General features: G+C 42.8%; 1 protein-coding gene across 5 annotated transcripts in view; it reads left to right on the top strand.

Moving 5' to 3' along the window:
* Positions 1–20554, top strand: part of AFF3 (ALF transcription elongation factor 3) — a 514246-nt gene that overhangs the window by 456229 nt on the left and 37463 nt on the right. For all 5 annotated transcript variants that reach the window (XR_007769152.1, XM_050921667.1, XM_050921657.1 and 2 more), the window contains one exon: positions 2213–2337. Coding sequence is in view for 4 of the 5 variants with exons in the window: in XM_050921667.1 (XP_050777624.1) it covers positions 2213–2337 (125 nt within the window). In the remaining variant the exon portion in view is untranslated. The remainder of the gene's footprint in view (positions 1–2212; positions 2338–20554) is intronic.

The following is a 20554-nucleotide window of genomic DNA, read 5'->3' as shown; positions in this document are numbered from 1 at the left end:
GGAGTGAAAGGAATGCAAAATCAGCCCAATGAACAGTAGAACTTCTAAGCGGGAAGCTTAACCCAATATTTCTTCTCTGGAGAAAACCAGTGCAAACCCTGAAGCTCCACATACAGGAAGCGATAAAGACTGCTACTCCTGCTGCCTCCTTCTTCCCCTTCCATCAAAGGCTCCTCCTCAGAGTTGAGCAGGAGCACTGACAGCTTTTTTGGCGCCTTAGGCGGCGGAAGGTCCCGCCCCCGAAATGCCGCCCCTGACAGACGCAGTGGAAGGTCCCGTTCCCGAAATACCACCAATGACTGGGGCGGCCGAAGATCCAGCCGCCGCAGGCACCGCCCCCCAAATGTTAGCGCCCTAGGCATCCACCTAGGTCACCTAATGGGTTGCGCCGGCCCTGGAGTTGAGGGTCTGTGTATGGGAAAGGGGAATGGACACACTCCATGTATCGACTTCCCACCAGTACCGCCCAAAGATTAATAATAATCATGGACTTGATAATAGCTTTGGTGCACACCCCTTCCATTTTGTGGAAACCTCTTGTAGGCGAAGGGGATTTGTGGTAGTGTGGCACCCAGTAGCTGTGCTGTCATGCAGTCAAGAGGCAGCTGCACGGATGTGGAGGGGCTGGTGGTGGATTAAAGGAACAGGGCCTTCATGTGGATGATCCTGCTCTTCAGCAGGTCCCTAGAGATCTGCAGCTTTTCCAGGCCACAAAATTGGTCAGTTTCGTGAGCAGAGTTTAATCTCAGCATTTCCCTCTCCAGCAGTGAAATGATCCATAGGAAACTACATGAGGAATTCCGTTGCATGATCTTTTCCTGCATAGAGAACAAGGTTTTAGCCCTTATACATTCCATGAAAAGGCAGAAGAAATAAGAGAAAGTGTTGAATATTTTCACCAAATATATTCTTTATTATTATTTATGTCTTGATGCATTACAGGCTTCAAGAGCCGTCATCCCACCCCAGTAAACTGAACTTTAGCCTGAACCCCTCAAGTCACTTTTGTTCAGAGGCAACTGGCCTGTTCCAAAAAGGCAGATTTTGGGGGAAGAGAGGAGGGTAATGAGGTGGGGACAAAAAGTAACTATTTCTGATCTAACTTTGAGATGTTTTGTCTTAAAGATGTTGTTCTAAATTAGGTGAGTGTTCCTAGAGTCTCTCACAAATACACTCAATAAAAAGAAATAAAGAAAATTAAGTATTTGAAAAAAAGGCTATATAAAAGGCCTTGAAAAGGCACTTTTAATATGTTGGTATAACCAATTTCTCTTCCATCATTAAGTAAAGGTAAATTTTGAAACATCTACATTTAGAGGTTGGTTTATGAACTCATTTAGAATTGTAATTACTGGTATTTGATATCTGGAAAATAATTTAAAGTCCTCAAAGATAAATGTGTTGGAAATTAGAAGTAAAAAGTGATTGCTTTATGAGCCACACCCTTAGCTATTGCATTCCACTCTGATTTTCTGCATAGCCTGGCAATGCTCCAATTGGTCAACTTTTTAATAATTCTTATATATCTGGTTATTCATCTGAAAACTATCCCACGGAACTGATCTGGATGTCCCATACAGAAGCTGAGAGCTCATGAACTGTAAATGTCAAGGTTGGCTTTGTTTTAGCAAATCTACCCATCTGGTGCCTAACTGCCATGACCAAGTGATCATGTGGATTACTTACAGAAAATGCTAGGCAGGAAATGGTGGTTAGATCATGAAGCTTTCTGTTGAGACCTTCATTCCATTTCCTTCTTTTGTCTCAAGCAGAAGGAATTTTATTCTGTTGCACTTACTGTCAAATAAGAATAACAACCCAAACTGGTGGAAAGTTACAGCAACGACAACAAAAAACCCCAAACAGTTTGGATGTTGAAACATGGCTTGACATGCAGAATAACCACAACTGGTCTATGATTTAATAACTACACTCATTGTGTTATGGCCCTTTCAGCTAGTGATTAATAATTCTGTTCTGTTTCTTCTGCATATCACTTGAAACTCTAAAGTCCTTTACCAGTAACTGTGTGCAATATCTGTGAATTTGTGGCTGTCTGTGACAAGCTAGTTATGTGTATTCCCTGTTGAAATAGTGAGCAAACTAACTTGCAATTTACAGCACAATGCAGACAAATTTCCATTGTTCATTAGCTGCGTTTTCTAACACAGTTGTCAATTTCTCAATGTGTACTGTATTGTTTGTTATCTAGAAAGCAGTTCACATCAATTCAGAAAGTGTTCTCTGCAACAAGCCACACTCCCAAACAGAGCCTTGGCCATCTTTATCCAGGGCACACAAAGACTGCAGAAGAACAAAGCTCATCTTTGATGATATGTAAGTAAAGATGCCTTTTTATAAAAAAAAAAAGCAGTTTAAGTGCTAATGTTTTATGAAATAAAAATAAATCTTGCCCAACAGGAGCTCAGACATGGCCAATGCCATCATAGTAAGATATATTTTCAGCACATTACATTGTAAATTGAACAAATTGTATAACTCCTGTTATTGTTACTGCAAGTTACACATCTACTTCTCCAAACACTGAACTAGGACTGTACACCATCAAGTTTGGTAAGAGGTCATTTTGTTTTGTTTCTTGAGCCCGAGCTTGTCTTGAGCTTGTTTTGTTTCAGAGGTTGTGTTGTTTCACTGTGTTTTTTAACAAGGTCACTTGCTATTTATAGTCTCAGAGAGGAAAAATGAGGAATTGTGCTGGTTTTGGTATTGTAAAGCCAAAACCAAAGGAGTTTGACACTGTTTATTCAAATCCCCCATCCGGCCTTATAGTTCAACGGATTTTTTTAAATGGCTCCAGTTTGCAGTCATCTCTCATTTAAAGGATTTTAAATTGCTTGTTCATTTTTCAAGGTACTTTACCATGTTATATATCAAAATAAAGCTTAAATTCCTATTGGTTCAACTAGCCGTGTTGCCTTGTAATGACCTGATCTTCATATATTTACCTTTCTGAATACGAGGGGTGTGATTCTGCGTAAATTGCAGCAGCCTCCCCAGACTGGTTTTCCTGGGGAAACAGCTCATCAGTATGGATTAGAAGACAGAATGCAATCAGAAACAGTTACAATACAACTGTTGTACCTCAGTCTGATTCCTCCTCAACCTGCTGATAAGAAACAGTGTGTTTTTTTCAGAATGCTGTCACAGGAGCTAAAGCTGCTTTTTTCACTATCTCTATCAACTCAGAGGCTTTTATCACTTGCTTCTTCCATTAGTGATACATGTGATTTTTCTGGCAGACATCTGCAATAAAACTGCTTAACCTTTTCAGAGAGAGAGATACAATAAAAACTGTTCCTGTGTAGTGCCTTCCATGCAGTATGTCCCTAAGCAATTTGCAGCCCATAAAAAATAAAAAATTAAAGCAATCTAAAAAGCTGAATTAGATAAGCAACAAAAATCAAATATATCTTAATTTTGCCCTTACAAATAGTACAATAGGCAGTTACTATTTCTAAGTAAAGAATTTCTACACCTATCATCTGAGCCCTTTGTCTGTGTATCACCAGAAGCCCTTGACCTTGGATCCCAAATTGGTATGTATGGAGGTCGCTAAAATGTGGGGGATTAGACTGATTGCAAATGTCCAAAATCAACAAAATTGACTCACACATCAGAAAGATCAAATTAAAAATGGCAAACAGAATTTTTCAAATTCCTATGGTATCGTATCATGGAATTTGAAGAAATGCAATACATAGTTTTAAACCTACCAATTGTAGTACCCCTAATGACAACATTGGCCCCAAAGTTATGTCCAGAGAAAATTTCATCTGTTAAAGCACAAAAGGCTGAATTAGTAATTCAGCCTTGGATTATACTGTCTGTTTTAACCAAAGATCATAGTATAAAGAGACTAAATCCCACATATCTGGTTTAAAACAACCACTCTAATTTGTTTCAACCAGTCAAGAACTCTTCACTTTGTTCCCAATTTGTTTTCTTCAGATCATTGAAAACAGTTGTATCTAATGATAAATTGGATCACAAGTAGGTCCGTGAAAAGTAACTTGTTTAGCAGGGTTCCTGTTGTGGATACTGTATTTGCTTCAAATGAAGTATTTAAAATGGCAAGCAAAATCCCGCTTTCCATGGTTTTCCTGCATGTTCTGAATATACTTCAAGATATGCTCTAGGAATTACTTTGGGAAGTTCTATGGCCCATGTTATTCAGGAGGTCAGACTAGATGATCACAATGGTCCCTTTTGGCCTTGGAATCTATTGATCTGACATATCAGGCATACAAGTGACATATAAGGGATATATGAGGTTACTGTTTTCCAGCTGGTGTACTTCAGTTATATGTACAGGATTTTTTTAGCCATTTGAGACTTATACTACTATACAAAGAGAATTTTAGAGGCTGTGTAATAACACTGATGGTATGTCTACACTGCAATGTAAGCCTAGGGTTAATGGGACTCAAGTCAGATGACCTATGTTAGAGAACCTGAGGTTTGAGGGTCTATATTGATTCTTAACCCTACGTTAAGAATTTTCTGATCCAGGCTTGAACCCAGTGGGGGCTCTAGTGTCCACACTCAGTACACAGAGTTGAGTCAAACCAACTATATCTCAGACTCCCAAAATGTGGCTGCTCTATCCCTTTGCATGTGGTGCACTGCACACCCTGCACATTACAGGAAGTTTGAACAGCCTGCCAGCACAGCCTGCCAGCCAACATGGAGGAGACCACTTTTCAAGAAGTTCTCTTGCTTGCGTTTTCACTCCTGTGTCAGGAAATGGGCAGAGCTTCCATGAGACACTAGTGGACATTTCGACAGCGTTTTCTTACCCAGGAAAGGCACCTGAGAGCGTTTTGGGTGGAGCAGGGGAAGGACAAGAAAGCAGAGGAGGGAAGAGTACTCTGGTATGGCAGACTCACAGCGGCTGATGCTGCTCATTACACTTGCTATAGCTGCTGATGCGCCCAACATAAACCAGCGCTTCTGGCACAGGACCACAAGCACAGACTAGTGGGATCACATTGTCATGCAGACCTGGGATGATGAGCTATGGGTCCAGAACTTTCACATGAAGAAAGCCTACATTTTTAGAGCTTTCTGAGTAGCTTACCTTGTCCCTCCAGGGTAAAGACACACGCATGAGGCACCGTTGGAGATGCCCACAGACCTGTTTGGATGCTAGTGGCATCAATGCTGTCTGCATTAGTGTGACTTGCTGTGCTCGTCACAATCTTTGAAGCCAGAGGTGAGCCATTTCCCCCTGAATGGACCTGTGACAGCAAGGGGCCACTGAATCAGTACACTCAGCCAGAAAGTGCAGCTACCACAGTTGGAGCTGGATGCACCTGGGCAACAGAAGTCAGGGATGCTTTGTGGTCCCACATTATGGATTTGCATGGTCCCATGGAAGAGGAGGATTAGTACTTTTGTGAACTTGCTTGTGGGGGTTGAGGCTATTCGGTTTTGGGGGGTGTCAGTGCTAGGGAGATATAGGGGCTTGATTGCCATGCAATGTATTTATGAATGATATGACGACTTAGGAAAAGGATGGGATGATTCACAGTATGGATTCATATCAGGAAGTGATTGAAGAGTGGATTGCTGTATGTACTTCCTCATTGTTCCTGATCATGGATTTAGCTTGATTATTTCAATACTGATTGTATGATGAGGTGCAGTGATAGCAATAAACTTTCTTGATGACATACAAAGCTTTATTTGTAAACATGTGTTAAAACAGTACAACTGTCACCGGTTGCCAGACAGGGTGGTTGCCATTACAACACCCAAACACCAGTTACAAAACAACATTTCCAAAACAAAACAAAACAAAACTGCAGGAAAAGTGCAAACAGGACAACCCGCCCCCCCCCCGCTACTGCATGTCCCCTGTCTTCTTTCCCTGTTTTCCACATGCTTGGCACCCGGGAGGGGGGTGCAGGTGTCCACAGGAGCGGGAGTCAGGACGGAGGGTTGCGTGGGGTTTAGTTTGCCCTGTCCAGCCACTCCTGGGGCCCAATTGCATGGGCCACTTAGATATGGAGTGTTCCAAGCTGTTTCTAGACTGAGGGGAGATCACAGAGGAACCATGCCATGGTGTGAGAAAGGTAGCAGGAGCCGATACTCTTGCAGCCATGACTGAGATGAGCCACTCAAACAGTTCTCTCCGCTGATCTCTGTCCTCCTCCCTTATCTGCCTTTCTTGTTCCGGGAACAGTGTAGCAAGTGCCAGCTCCCCTGCTGAAACTCTGTCCTCAAGCTGTGCAGTGAGCCTCAAACTTTTCTCCTGCCTCTCGTCATGCCCTTTCTCTAGTCATAAGTCCCTCTCTTTCTGGTACTGAACCTGCTCATTGGCCCTCTCCAAAACTTCAACCCTCAATTCCTCACGGAAATGATCCCTTTTGGAATGCTCCATGAAGGTATGTTGGGCCAGGCTTGTGCTGCACTGAAGGCAAGCTGGGGAGATACAGCATCCAGTAGAGGTCAAGGGGCCTGCAGGACAAGAAAAAGGGTTATTTTCTCACATAGCTCAGTGGAGGAGCACAGAAATAATTCTTGTGGAATTTCAAGGGCATAAAATGTTCCGTTTCACAACTGAACTGCAATATACTGTGAGAGGGATGCTTCAGTCCACAGAATTTCCCTGGATACCGCCTGGTTAATCCCAGCTAAAGTAGTGCAGAAACAGTGGTAAGTTAAAAATTCTAAGCTGACTTTGTTTTACAAAAAATTACATAACTGCTTGCGTTTGGGGTAGAATGGTTGGTGGTCTTGCTACAAAGCTTTCTCTGTCATTTCAGGCCTTTCATGTTCTGGAGGACTTAACTGTTCTTGCAGTGCCCTGTTGGCAAAGGGATGTTATTCCATCCTGCTGGTGGAAAACTGATAGTACATGCACCCAAACTGAACAGCGCATCTATGAGTGGAGGGGGCTAGTCAGCTACCAAGGTGGCTCTGGAAAATATGTAGTTCACTACAGTGTGACTACCTATGTGGAGTACCTGCTTCAGGAAAAGTTTGCAACTATCAGCACCCAGGATTGGGTCAGAATTCATGAGGGATCAACAGGATGCCGCGTTGGCTTCCGCATGGCTTACCCTGTTATTGCTGCATGCAAACACACAGAACTCCACAGCCTTCCTCCACCCCTCAGCCAGCCCATTTCTGGACAAAAACTGAAACCCCGGTCATAGTGGCAACATAGGATTTTGTCACCTATGGGCAGCATGAATTAACGTCTAACTAAAATGGACTAGATTTGAAAATGGAAAACATTTCCCCAAACACGCGCAGAGTTTTCTGTTTCCAGCCGGCTCCATAGACAGTTGAGTGTTTACATAGCAGCAAACCTAAAGACACAGCTGTGTAATGCTATTATTTTTAAGAAACAGGAATTGCCCTAGAAAAATTCTGTGCCTTCTCAGTATGTATTTAAAGATGTATTTTACTATTAGCATTTCCTAGGCCATTTTGAACTCCTCATGGTGCAGGGGAGGTGGAGGGGGGAAGCCAAGGTGCTGGGATACAGTCCATTGTTAGCAAATACACACTGCTGGCCTAGGTCTCTCATAACTTTTGCATTGGTTCGTAGAGTATCCCTCCCATTATGGTATCAATAAACATTAGCATGGAGCCAGAAAGGTACTAGGCTCAGGAGTGGCTGTGACGGGTTCCCCCTGGGGTGCCACCTGGAACTGGGGTACCCCTGAGCCCCGCAACCCACCAGCCTGGGCTCCCTTTACACTGTACTGCTGTGATAAGCTGCCCAGCCCACATACAGGTAGGGACACACCCAGCTGCAGTTACATGCAAATGCTGTGACCAGCCCTGCATGGAAAGGCTCCAGTTAGGGAACTTCCCAGCTACTCAGGCACACACCTCCTCTGGAGGGTCAACCCCAAATTATACCGTCTTGCGCTGCACAGGGAACAGTACAGCGTAAGCTCATGAAATTTGCCCCCTCCTTCAGTGTGGAGATGAATACACAACAGCTTTCTGCCCTGAGTTATGACTCCCACACACTGGTTTTAAACAAAACAAAAACAAGTTTATTAACTACAAAAGATAGATTTTAAGTGATTATAAGGAACAGTAAACAGATCAAAGCAGATTACCTAGCAAATAAACAAAAATGCAATTTAAGCTTAATATACTACAAGTTCGGATATGAATAGCAAATCCTCACCCTAAGTGATGGTACAAGCAGGCTGCAGATTCTTAAGGGCAAGCTGCACTTGCTTTACAGCTTGGAATCCCCAGGTGTTCCATTCACAGGCTAAAAATTCCTTTAGTCTGGGTCCAGCACTTCCCCCAGTTCAGTCTTTGTTCCTCAGGTGTTTCCAGGAGTCTCTTTGGGTGAGGAGTCAGTGAAGAACCACGATGATGTCACTCCCCTGCATTATACAGCTTTTGCATATGGCAGGAACCTAAGTTCCCTCTAAGCTGTGCAATTGTGCAGTTGCGCAGCAGGCTGTAAAGGGCCATGCAGGCATGCAGCCACAGGGGTTTGAGGAGAGGAGAGAGGGAGGCGGGAAGGGGAGCAAGTTGGGGGTGTGCAGGGCTGCCGCGGGGAGAGGCATCTCTCCCTGGGCCCCGGAGCTGCTGCCAGCATGGAGAGAGCTGGGGAGAGTCCTCTGGCCCCAGCCCTGGGGCAGCCTGCACCCCAAACTCCACAGATCCCACTCCACCCCAGAGCCCTCACCTCCCATACCCCAACCCCCTGCCCCCGCCCTGAGCAACCTCCATACACACTTCGAATCCCTTGGCCCCATCCCCACCACACATCACCTCCATATTGGTGCACATAGGAAAATTCATTCCGCACATGGATGTAAAAAATTAGAGGGAACATTGGCGGAAACCCTTTGTTTCAAAGCTTGGTTCCCATGCCAGTCAGTGGGAAAATACTGACATCCCAAGATGGAGTCCAGCACCAGGTGACCTGGTCACATGTCCCAGTAGTATCTCAGCAGCCATTACTTGGAGGCCATCTGTAGTATCCTCAGGAAGGCTCCTCAGGTGGGAGATAAGGTTCTCTTAAGGCCTATTGTTTCTTCCTAATGGCTCATGAACCTAGGGTGACCAGATGTCCCAATTTTATAGGGACGGTCCCAATTTTGGGGTCTTTTTCTTATATAGGCTCCTATTACCCCCCCACCCCTGTCCCAATTTTTCACATTTGCTCTCTTGTCACCCTACATGAACCTGAATGGGCCCTTCCCAGCCAGCCATCTAGACTGAGAGCCTTTTGCATAGTGGCCATTGCTCATCTGTAACTACATTTTGAAATACAGATACATAGTCAATATTTATAACTTTGGATATAAAAAGATACATGCATACAAGTAGGATAATCATATTCAGCAAATCATAACCTTTCCAATGACACCTAACATGACTTATTTTGCATAAAATACATTATGATTATGTCATAATCATATCATAATCATATCACTGTGAAGAATATGGGGTGCAGTGTTACAGTGTCTTCTGTCCCTTCCATGTCTGCTGCAGGCTGAGCAGTGGGATATTCCTCAGGGGGGTATCTCAAACAGCTCCTCCAAGTATGGACCCAGAATTTGCTGCTTCAAAGCCTGCTCTGGAATCAGTTTCAGCAACAGAGTCAGAGCTCAGCTGATGCCTGCTGCTGGCTCCCATCAGTCCCCATGCTGGATTCTGTGGCCAGCAGGGCATCATCCTGGCTGACCAGGTCATCATGCACTATGGTTGGCTCCGTGCTGGATGCAGTGCCCAGTACCCAGTCGAACTCCTCATAAAATGGGAGCTGCCTGAGGTACAATTCTGGTCCTTGGTCTTCCAATAGTTGATCTTGAGCTGCTTAATCCACTTCCTGCACCAGGCACTGGTTTGCAAAGCTGCCGATTGCTTCACTGTCTGCTGGTATGCATGATCATTCCTGGTACTTTTACTTAAGTCCACAGTTGTACTAGCCTCAGACCAGAGATACACCACAATGTGGCTGTGCTCCCATGAGCATGAAGCAGCGCGCTTTGCAAAAGGCTTGTTCTGCTCAGTCTCCATTGCAAACACAGAAGGCTCTCTGATGGTGCATTTGCAGTTCAGTGGTCAGAGGACAATGGAAGGGTTAATGCTGACTCACTGAACTGCTGCTGTATGCCCTGTGGGATGGTTTCTGTTTTCACTTGAGTTGATTGGAGAGTCTTAGGATGTCAAGCACAATGGAAATTGGCCCATGGGATTGTGGAATACTTTTTGCAGACTCTCAGGACCTGATTCAAGCGGGTTGCATCTACACTGCACAGCAATAGGACTCTGTCACCAGGGCTGTCACTTCTGCCAGCTCTAAAGCATGAACTGCCACGCCCAGTCTTTTCTAGGAGGTTTATTTCTTTTAACAAGGGTTATCAAACAAACAGAAAATAGTTTTAACCCCATTCTTGGCCCCAGGCTCCAGGGCCACCCTTCCCAAGGGTCTCTGGCAGTATAGCTCCTGTCAGCTTTCCGGTCTCTGCTTTACTTTCTTGCTCCAGGGACCCACCTCAGGAACTAACTCCACTTCAGTGTGGGTCTCCCCTCCCCAGGGGACAACCTGTCTCAGTCCTTCCTTTCCAGCTGCCCACTAGCAACCTCTATAGCAGGGTTTCTCAAACAGGGGTCGCCTCTTGTGTAGGGAAAGCACCTGGCAGGCCGGGCCTGTGTGTTTACCTGCCCCGTCCGCAGATCCGGCCGATCGCAGCTCCCAAGGGCCACAGTTTGCTGCTCCAGGCCAATGGGAGCTGCTGGAAGCGGCGGCCAGTAAGTCCCTCAGCCTGCACCGCTTCCAGCAGCTCCCATTGGCCTGGAGCAGCGATCCGCGGCCAGTGGGAGCTGCGATCGGCCGGACCTGTGGACGGGGCAGGTAAACAAGCCACCCCGGCCTGCCAGGGGCTTTTCCTACAAAAATAGTGACCCCTGTTTGAGAAACCCTGCTCTGTAGGCCCAGGTGTAGCCCAGCTCTCTTTAATTAGTGGATTGATCTCACCTGCTCTGATCCAGGGGCTCTGGGCTTAGTCTGTCCACAGGCACCAGCTATTTGTGCCCATTCTAAATGGTGTGAATGGCCAAAGGAACCAGCAGCGGTCCTGCCTCATCTTGTAAGGCACACAGCCATGCACAAACTGCACACACTTCTGAAATAGAGCCTCTCTCTCTCCTGTGCAATGGAATTGCAGGGGAAGGACAAGATTTGGGACTTACTGCGACAGATGTACATTTGAAAAGAGTCTCTCTTACTGATTTTGAAATTTACTGCACTGGGAAATGAACAAACTCGTCCTAACCTATTGTACTGGTATCCTTTGGAGGACACTGGCCCTGCTGCTCCTGAAAGTTTATTGTGTTGTTTTCTTATTGTCATGCATTTTATTTATTTATACAGCACCTTTAAGCCAAATAAAATAGACAGTCATGAAAGCTGCCTTCAGCCAAATTACCAAACATCCTGTCTGGTCCAGGAGACCAGGTAACATGTTATCAGCCATTCTCAGCATTTACAAAAGGTTACTCTGCAGACTATACTTAAGATTATTGTTCATTAGATATGCTGGATGTGAGTTTTGTTTTTGGTGTGCTGCTGTTGTTATTAAATATTTATGTTACAGCAGGGCCTCGAGGCTCAGTCCAGAATTTATTGATCGGGACATACAGGAGCATGAAACAGACACACTGAGGGGGATTTTAAAGCAGAAGACTGCAGCTCTATTAACTTTTTAAGTTTAAGATTCCTCTTCCCCCCAATGAAAACCAACCAACAATAACAAAAAAGCCCCAGGGTTTTATATTTACTTGGGTCCGGTGCAAAATGTAATGGCCTCCATACCAGACAATCAATATTCAGGTTTGGCCCCCTTCAGCCTAACCCCTAGCACCTCTCAATCCTCTCACCCTCTCCCAATGAGGGGAGATTAGCATCCACATGAAGGGTGCCTCAGTCTGTGAAGACTTAAAGGCTTCCCTGCTTTCTTCAGGCTAATAGGATCTACCATACATCTCCCAGGCCTCATGTTTATCTCTGGGAGTTGGCCTTTTTTGAGCCTTTCACCTGCACTGGATACCAGCTGCAAGTTGCAATGAAATTACAAACTCAAGTGCAACTTTTAAGTCATGCCTTTGCTCCTTATTAACCTAAAATCAGGCCTTCACATTGCTGCAAGGAAGGCCAAAAAAAAAAATAATTGGACACCGTGTCAAACCTGACCCAAGGGAAAAATTCCTTTCTAATCATTTATAGGGCAGAGCAGTAGCTGCAGCAGGATGGCTGTCGCATGCTCTGAGGGCTTCACATACAATAAGAGGAAGGATGCAAGACACATAATCAATTCTCTGTTCAGCTCCACAGGCCAGACAATAGCAACAGGGAGATGCAGAGAAATCGCTTCTCCCACTCACACACGCACACCTCACTCCCCGCTCACTTGTGTTTGGTGCAGGGGGGCATGGGGAAGAGGAACCAGAGTAGCCACATCTGCCCCTCCATTCTCTTTCTTCTCAGGACCACAATCAAACATCCCCCCACTGAGACAGGGTGGGATGTTGTGCGTTTTTTGGTGCAGGGATGACATCTTTTTAAGTTAATGAACAGTTCTTAGCACAATCCAAGAGGAAAAGAGACATATATAAGCTGGGAGAGAGGTATAATCAGCTATGAAAACTTTCTACATACATATAAAGAAGAGGGTTTGTGGTTAGTGCGCTGGACTGGGACTCAGGAATAGAGCTGGCCAAATAACGGGTTTTTCAATTCTCTAGGAACTCAAAAATATCAGGGATGGGAGGGAAATTGTTTTAGCTCAAACAGAAACAAAAATTTTGGTGAATTGAACAGTAAAACAAAAATCCATTTTGAGTCACATCATTTTTTATTTTGACCATTTTAAAACAAATTTTGGTTATTTTTATTTAAAAAACAAAGGAAATTTTTGGAAAAAAAAAGTCATCTTGGACCAAAAAATTAAAACATTTCATTTTGAAAATGTAAAATGAAACTTTCTGATTTTTTTCTGGGTTTTTTTTTTTGGAGGGGGCATTCTTTAGGCCAAACAATTCAGAGAAATCAACACAAATTCACGAAGTCTTCTGGTCAATCTAAATCTACCTTTTCCAGTGGAAAAAAGTGTCAGCCAAAATATTTCATCCAGCTCCAGTCCCGTGCAGAGTAGAAAAAGCTAGGATTTCAAATGCTACTATAATACAAATCATAATTATAAAAATTATTATTTTACTTAAGTAAAGTTAGTGACAAATATCTCCATCTTCCTCCTCCTCCTCCACATCTTTAATTGACTGATAAGTTTCCCTGCAAAGGTATACCTTGAGGAGAAGGTAGTGGCCTCCCGGATCAGGTCAGAGGCTGTTCTGTGTGTAATGGGAAGCACAGAAGAAGGGGCAGAGATGTTTGGTGGTCAGATATTTTCTAAGGGGATGTCTACACTGTGATAAAAAACCTGCAGCCCCGAGTCTCGGAGCCCCATTCAGCTAACTTGGGCTCATGGCGCTCAAGCTGTAGGGCTAAAAACTGCAGTGTAGACATTCAGGCTAGGGCTGGAGCCCGGACTCTGAGACCCTCCCCACTTACAACTTCTCCTGTGTACTTAGCCTATCTAGCTAGGTTTTTATATCATGCCCATCATGGTGATCTCTGAGTGCCTGAGCACCTGTTTTCTTCCACTGTTCCTGGCCTAAATCAAATGTTAGTACAAGATTCCTAATTGTTATCATTCTGGAAACAGCCATATTTTCCCCTTGAATGCCTATGAGCTCTGTCATTTGAAAGGGTTATAAATATGGTGCTCCTTACCAGCTGCTCACAGAGACTAGCCCTCCTCACATTTATACTAAGCAGTTGAATTTTTTCGTTTGTCTTTACGTGATCTTCTTTCTCTTACCTGATTTTTTTTAAGTCCTTCCAGAGTAGGAGTGCAATGGTGCAGTCAATCTAAAAGGCTCAGAGCTTTGCTGGTGCTGCCTCAAAAATGGCTGGGGATGGGCTAGGAGGGGTAGGACTAGGGTAGCCTGTACTGATGGATTCCATTTAGCCCTGATTCAATCTTTAAAATGCCCTCCCTGCCCCCTCCAGCACAACCATCCTTGAGTGCCTGGGTTGCAAAGTACACAATCCTCGGGTGAATCTGGCCCTGCATTTAGAATTATGATTTAAATTGCTTTTATTACATGCAATTGTTTTACATTATGGAAGCACTAGTGTGGTTTTTATAATACTTCAGTAATGCTATCTCTGAAGAACATTAAAATATGCACTTGGCTACAGTTTTGATGGTTCATTGAACTTTTACTACCTTTTTTAATGTATCCTCATAAAGCACCATACACAGCGAGAAATAATGTACAAATGGTAAATTATGCAAATAAAACTCAAAATTACATAATATATCAAAATAGGTGAAAAGTGTATGTTTGAATGCAGTTATAATTAAAATTGTGTATTGGAATCTAAGCAATGTAGTACCTGGTAAATCCAATGATGTTGACTTCCAAAGAGATTGTTTCTGTAAATACTGCTAGATTATTTTGTGAAGTAATGCTTTTATTGATTTGCTTTGTATGATTAATTTCTGACTGCATCAATTTACATTTCTTTTGCTAAATTATCTGCTTGACGAAATATAATTCACGGAAGATGGCAGATGACCGAGATGGTAAAGGGAGGTTCTCAGACACATTGTAATCTGGCACATAAATACAGTACATAGAGAAACACACACACAAACCTGCATTTCACCTGAGTAGTAACACTATTCTTAGGATGTCAGCAGTCCGGAAATTCTAAAAGGCTGCTATTGGAAGGAGAGTGATTGTAATGCTTAAAACCATGCTACCTCATACTGTGATCATAAGCAACATAACAAGTAATGGGCATGCTGTATTCCTTCTGGCTTTTGACAAGTTACTAAAGAAAGTGGTGGTAATACCAATGAAAGGACATGTGGACAGTAGCAAATTGTTTGATAAATTTAATCCAGGAGTCAGCCACAGACATGGTCCTGAGATTGCCCTTGAAAATCATGAATGATGTGCATACCACTGTGGAAAAAAAAGCCTGTCCTTGTTGTACTATCAGAACTCTCCGTGAGGTTTTTTACTTTGTAAATGACTAGATTCTATGGCACTGCCTAGGTGACTAGCTAGATGTGGCTGAGAATGTGTTGAACTGGTTCCAGCTGCATTTGATGAAGCTGCCCAGTCAGTATAGTTGGGTAAATTCTCGTTAAGAGGAATTGGTTTCATATAATGGCACATTATTCCAGCTCATCCCAATGAGAATTCACCCAGGTTCCTGAGTTGGCGCTGATGCTTGGCAGTCTTTCTATTGCCTTTTAAAGAGCAATGTGAGGGATATAGTCTGTGTTGTATCTCATCTCTGCTTTGCTGAAGAAGTCTATAGCCATATCAATATTGAGATATGCGGAAACAAAAAAGTTTGATACACAGGTAAGGCTGTAAATAGATTATCGAAAAGTTAATTGTACACACAAACTGAAGTCACAGTTTTGCTAAAAAACAAAGAGCCAATTTTGTTCTTACTTACATTGGTGTAAATCGGGACTAATACCATTGAAGTCAATGAAGATATACCAGTGTAAGTAAGGTTTCAGAGTAGCAGCTGTGTTACAAAAGCTTATGCTGAAATAAATTCGTTAGTCTCTAAGGTACCAGTGTAAGTAAGAAGATAATCAGGCCCAACCCACTGAAAAACAGGAGTCTGTGAATTACTTTACAGAACTGCCATTTCTGTTACTCACCCTCCACCCTAATGTAATAAGCATCCTAATACCTCCTTTAGCCCCTTTACCCCTAAATAGTTCCCTTCCTTTCCCCGGTCTTTCAGTTTTTCTTGTGCTGAATTGCAAGCTCAGCTACAAGCACCTTCTGGCAGAGAACCCCAGGAGCACACTTTAGGCTAAGAATCCAAAGTGGGTTTAGGCTCAGCCTTCCCTTTTATTTCTCCTCAGCGATGGAAGGATTTCTTACTTCACCTCAGGATGCCTCCCAACAGCAACATCCAAAACAAGCAACAACTCACATATTGCTTAAATAAAAGGAAGTTTATTCCATGTAGGAAAATGAGAGAATCCATGGGAATAAAAAGTCTGAAGTTACCACAAATACTGGTATTCCCACAAATCTCATTGGGAGGCCCAGTCACAGAGGAAGTTTAGGTAAATGGAAGAGATATTAAAAGATGTACAGATTCAAAATCATTATACCTGCATAGTCTGTAGTACTAGAAAACTTTTAACATACTCTGTTGTGAATTTCACAGGTAATCACGTGCATCATCTCTGAAATGTATAATATATTAAGTGCACAGGATCTGAACTAGACATGCTGAATAATTAAATTGTCCATGGATTCTAGACAATGTGTAAGGTGCACAGGGGATGTGACAGAGTTGCTAAGTTTTTCAGATCATAATAGTCCATCGTGCTCCTGAGATACTGTAACTGCAAGAAGCCTGCAAAACGTTCTGAAGATTTCACTTCTGAACATCATAATTTTTAAATGATCTATAATGCTGGATTTAAAGGAGCGAAAGGCATTTGTGTACAAATTGCAAACCCAGACTAAACTGGAAACTTCAAACCTTCCTTGTTTTGGAGAGAGTCCATAATAAAAAAGCATTAGAAAAATTTTAAACCAGCCAAAACATGATGTTATTGGCCTGCATCTTAAAAACAAAACAGCAAATTTACATAAAATCTAACAAGAAATTTCATTTTAAAACTCTCTCACAGCATACAAATATGTAAACTGATTACAATGTTTGCAGATTTGTGGCATTGGATTTCAAAATTAGAGTTATAATAGATAGGCACATTTTTCACTATGGAGAGTTGAGTGCTTCTTCATATGGTGTGCATGTGTTGACAATGTAGACATACACATACATATTTCCTTAAAGATTCTCTTACTGTTAATATCTTGAAGAAATCTAAATGTGCCTGTATTTCTGGATTAATGAATATGGACTTTTCTATTTAAATGAATTGGGGACAATATCACAACTTAGAAAAATATGTTTTAATTCAATCTTGCAATCCCCTACGTCTACCTCCAAAGTCACTTTAAACGACATAGGTGAAATCTGTATGAATTAGAGCTAGCTCTAACAATTAATATTTAATTATTTTAACCATTGCTTCAGCTGAAACACTGACTCCCAACATTCTGAAACTTGAGGAAAGTTCAGATCCAGATGCAAATCTAAATTTTACAGGTTGGACCTATCTCTGTAAATAGTGCCAGATTCTGACTGTGGGGTAGCACCATGCTCTACAAGTAGTCCCATTGACTTCAGAAGGATTAATCATGGAGTAACCTACAATTACTGTTTGAAAGAGTACTATATTAGAGCGCACTAGGGTACCTTTAGTACACACCAACAGTGTCTGTACAGACTAATTAATGAGCAACATATTAGTGTGCTTTAGAAATTGCACCCCCATAATGTGTATTACCCAAAAAGTAGACAAACCCTTTGGCTCGGTGCATCATGGCAGAATCTGCAAAGGTGGAGGTTATTACTTAAATAATGCATGTCTCATGTTAATATTTTCCTTGCTAATCACAACTGCAGAATAACTTGGTAATCATAGCTCTGGAGCAGTGTCTATGCTGTTACAAGCTAGCGAGCAATTTACAAGTTTTACAATTAATTTCTATATAAGTAGAGTTTAATTACATTTCATTATCTTACTTTGCTTTTGCGCACTGTCAGGACACTTCAAGCGAATGAATTATAGACACAATTTATATAGGTATGGTGGTGGGAGAAAAGTTTTAATGACATAAGTTTGGAATGATCTTGCAAGTGACAAAGGTGATAAATCCAAACATCTGCCAACACTTGCTATCCATATTTTGTTTCGTAGAATCATGAAATCTAGGGCTGGAAGGGACCTCAAGAGGTCATCTAGTCCAGTGTTTCTCACCAACCGTTCCGTGGACCAGTGCTGGTCCCTGAGATCACCCTGATACAGTGTAGGAAGGTCCCTGGTATCAAAAAGGTTGAGAAACACTGATTTCTAGTCCACCCACCTGCTCTAAGGCAAGATTCAGTATAACTAGACCAGTTCTGACTGGTGTCTGTCTAACCTGATCTTTAAAATCTCCAGTGATGAGGATTCCATACATACTAGGACAATTTGGGGGTCTCAGTGGGCATAGGAGATATTTTTAGCTGTGATGGATTGGGAGGTATTGGAACTTAAAACCATCATTAGTCCAGTCCTGCAATCTTGGAAAAGGTACCATCACAAATCTGGGGTGAAATTCCACATTGAGGGGAACAAAAAGAAACATTTTGAACTAAGATGTTCTTTTTTTCTTTTTCGTTTTGTTATTGTTATGGAAAAGCAGTAAACTCTCCTCTGCACAGTTAAGATTGCAACTAGTTCCCATTATAGAGCATTTTTCCCTTCCTGTATCTTTGAAAACTGCAAGATTTATTCAAAAAGCAAAAGCTCTGCTAAATTTGAAGAAAATTTGTGAATATTTTTTCAGAGGTAATTAAAAATTACCCACATGTCAAATTTTACTTCTGTCTAATCTTACTTAGGCCTTGGCTACACTTGCAAGTTAGAGCGCATTAAATCAGCCCCAGGCGCCCTAACTCCTAAGGTGTCCACACTGGCAAGGCACTTAGAGTGCCTGGACTCTGCAGCTGGAGCACTGCTGGTAGTCCACCTCCACCAGAAGCATAGAGCTTCCTGCACCCTGGCTGAAATGCCGGGATGTCAGTGTGGATGGCATGTTGCATTACTGCACTGTGATTGGCCTCCAGAAACATCCCATAATCCCTTGAAGTCAAATGGCCACTCTGGTCATTGTTTTGAACTCAGCTGCAGGCATGCGGGTATCCCCTTCAAAGCTCCGTTTCTGAAAGCCGGCATGCTTATCTGCTCCAAGACAAAGCAGACCATTACTGTGGAATGCTGCCGCTGCAGAGGCAGGCATTTTTGTGTGTTTGTGTGAAAGAGAGAGGCGAGGTGGGGGCTGATGTTGGGGTTTCCTCCTTCCCCCTGCCGCTGTCACACTCTCTGCCCCCCAAAATACACTGTCTCTTCCCCCACATGCACACAACACACTCGTCCCACTCCACCCCCCATATGAAAAGCACACTGCAGTCACTTGCACACTGGGATAGCTACCACAATGGACTGCTCTCTGTGGCATTGCAAGAGCTGCTAATGTGGCCACGCCACTGCGCTTACAACCGACAATGTGAACACACAGCAGTGCTTTCCCTGCTGTGGTCTCTGAGGGCTGGTTTAACTCCTGGCACTCTACATCTCAAGTGTAGCCAGGCCCTTAGTGTCCCATTAGTTCAAAACCAGCTTGTTATTATACCTCCAAACTATAATTAAATCTCCTGGAATACGTATGCAACCAGCTGCATATCAAGAAAACAGGTGAAACAAATTTCTTTTCAAACTGTAACAGTTCATTATTAAGTATTAAGCACAGTGATTAACTGGGAGAGAGGACTCAGTGTTGTTTCTGCTGGTTTCCATAGCAGTTATGGATCCAGTACCACTCCTGTTATTGTCAGTGGGAGCTTTATGACTCATCCTGTCCTGACGTAAACACTTCAAATCCACATCTTTGCTGAGCTACATCAAAGAGAAAAAAGGGGGAAAAAATTTAAACTTGGGAAATTCTTGTGACACTGGCAGACCAGATGCCAGCTCATGCCAAGGCCCTTGGGCCTCAGTGAACGCTGACAAATGCATAGCTGGAACCAGCCTGGCTCACCCTGTCTGTTAGTGGTGGTAAAATAGTTTATAAGATTTTGTTTAGTGTTTAGACTTTTTGAAATGCTTGTAATATGCTGCATGTATTAATCTTGCTTATAACATCTGTACCCCATGGCATAAGGTTATTTTAAGTGTTTGCATTGTAATCCTCTGTAATTGTGTAAATCATCAAACAAGAAAGGAGCATTAATTAATGTAGACATGGTGGTTTCCTACAGAAGGTGTTAGGTCCTGCCCACTACAAAGGCCAACTGAGACCAAATGAGCCATTGTGAAACATCAAAGAATAAAGACGGTGATTGTTCCCCCACCCCAATGCCCATGAAGAGGAGATGTGCAGGTGGATTCATCCCATCAGCTTGATCTCTGAGAGAAAGGAATAAAAATTCCCAGCAAGAAGGAACTGTATCACTGTGTTGCTTGAACTCTGAAGGGTGAAGATGCTTAAACATAAGCAAGAGATCCTCAGCTGTTTTGCCTTGGTTAACCCTAGAGGATTTATAGAACTTGTACATTACAGCAGTTTATATTACCTTTTGGAACCTAAGACTGTAACTCATTTGTGGGCGTACGTTTACCTAGTTTAACCTGGTAAATAACTCTCATTTCTTTTCTTAGTTACTAAGTCTTTAATTAGCTTGCAGGCTCAGGGCCTGTGTGGGCAGCAGAAGATTTAGGATGGTCTTAACTGTTCGTTTCCTTGCTGTGAAGTGCTGGGATTATGCAATGGATGTGATATTTGTTCTCAGTTAGCAATCTTAAACTATTTTTAA

The sequence above is a fragment of the Gopherus flavomarginatus genome, chromosome 1 (genome assembly GCF_025201925.1).
Source record: "Gopherus flavomarginatus isolate rGopFla2 chromosome 1, rGopFla2.mat.asm, whole genome shotgun sequence".
Taxonomy (NCBI): Eukaryota; Metazoa; Chordata; order Testudines; family Testudinidae; genus Gopherus; species Gopherus flavomarginatus.
Note: the sequence above shows the minus strand (reverse complement) of the source record. Positions and strands in the feature narration are given on the sequence as shown.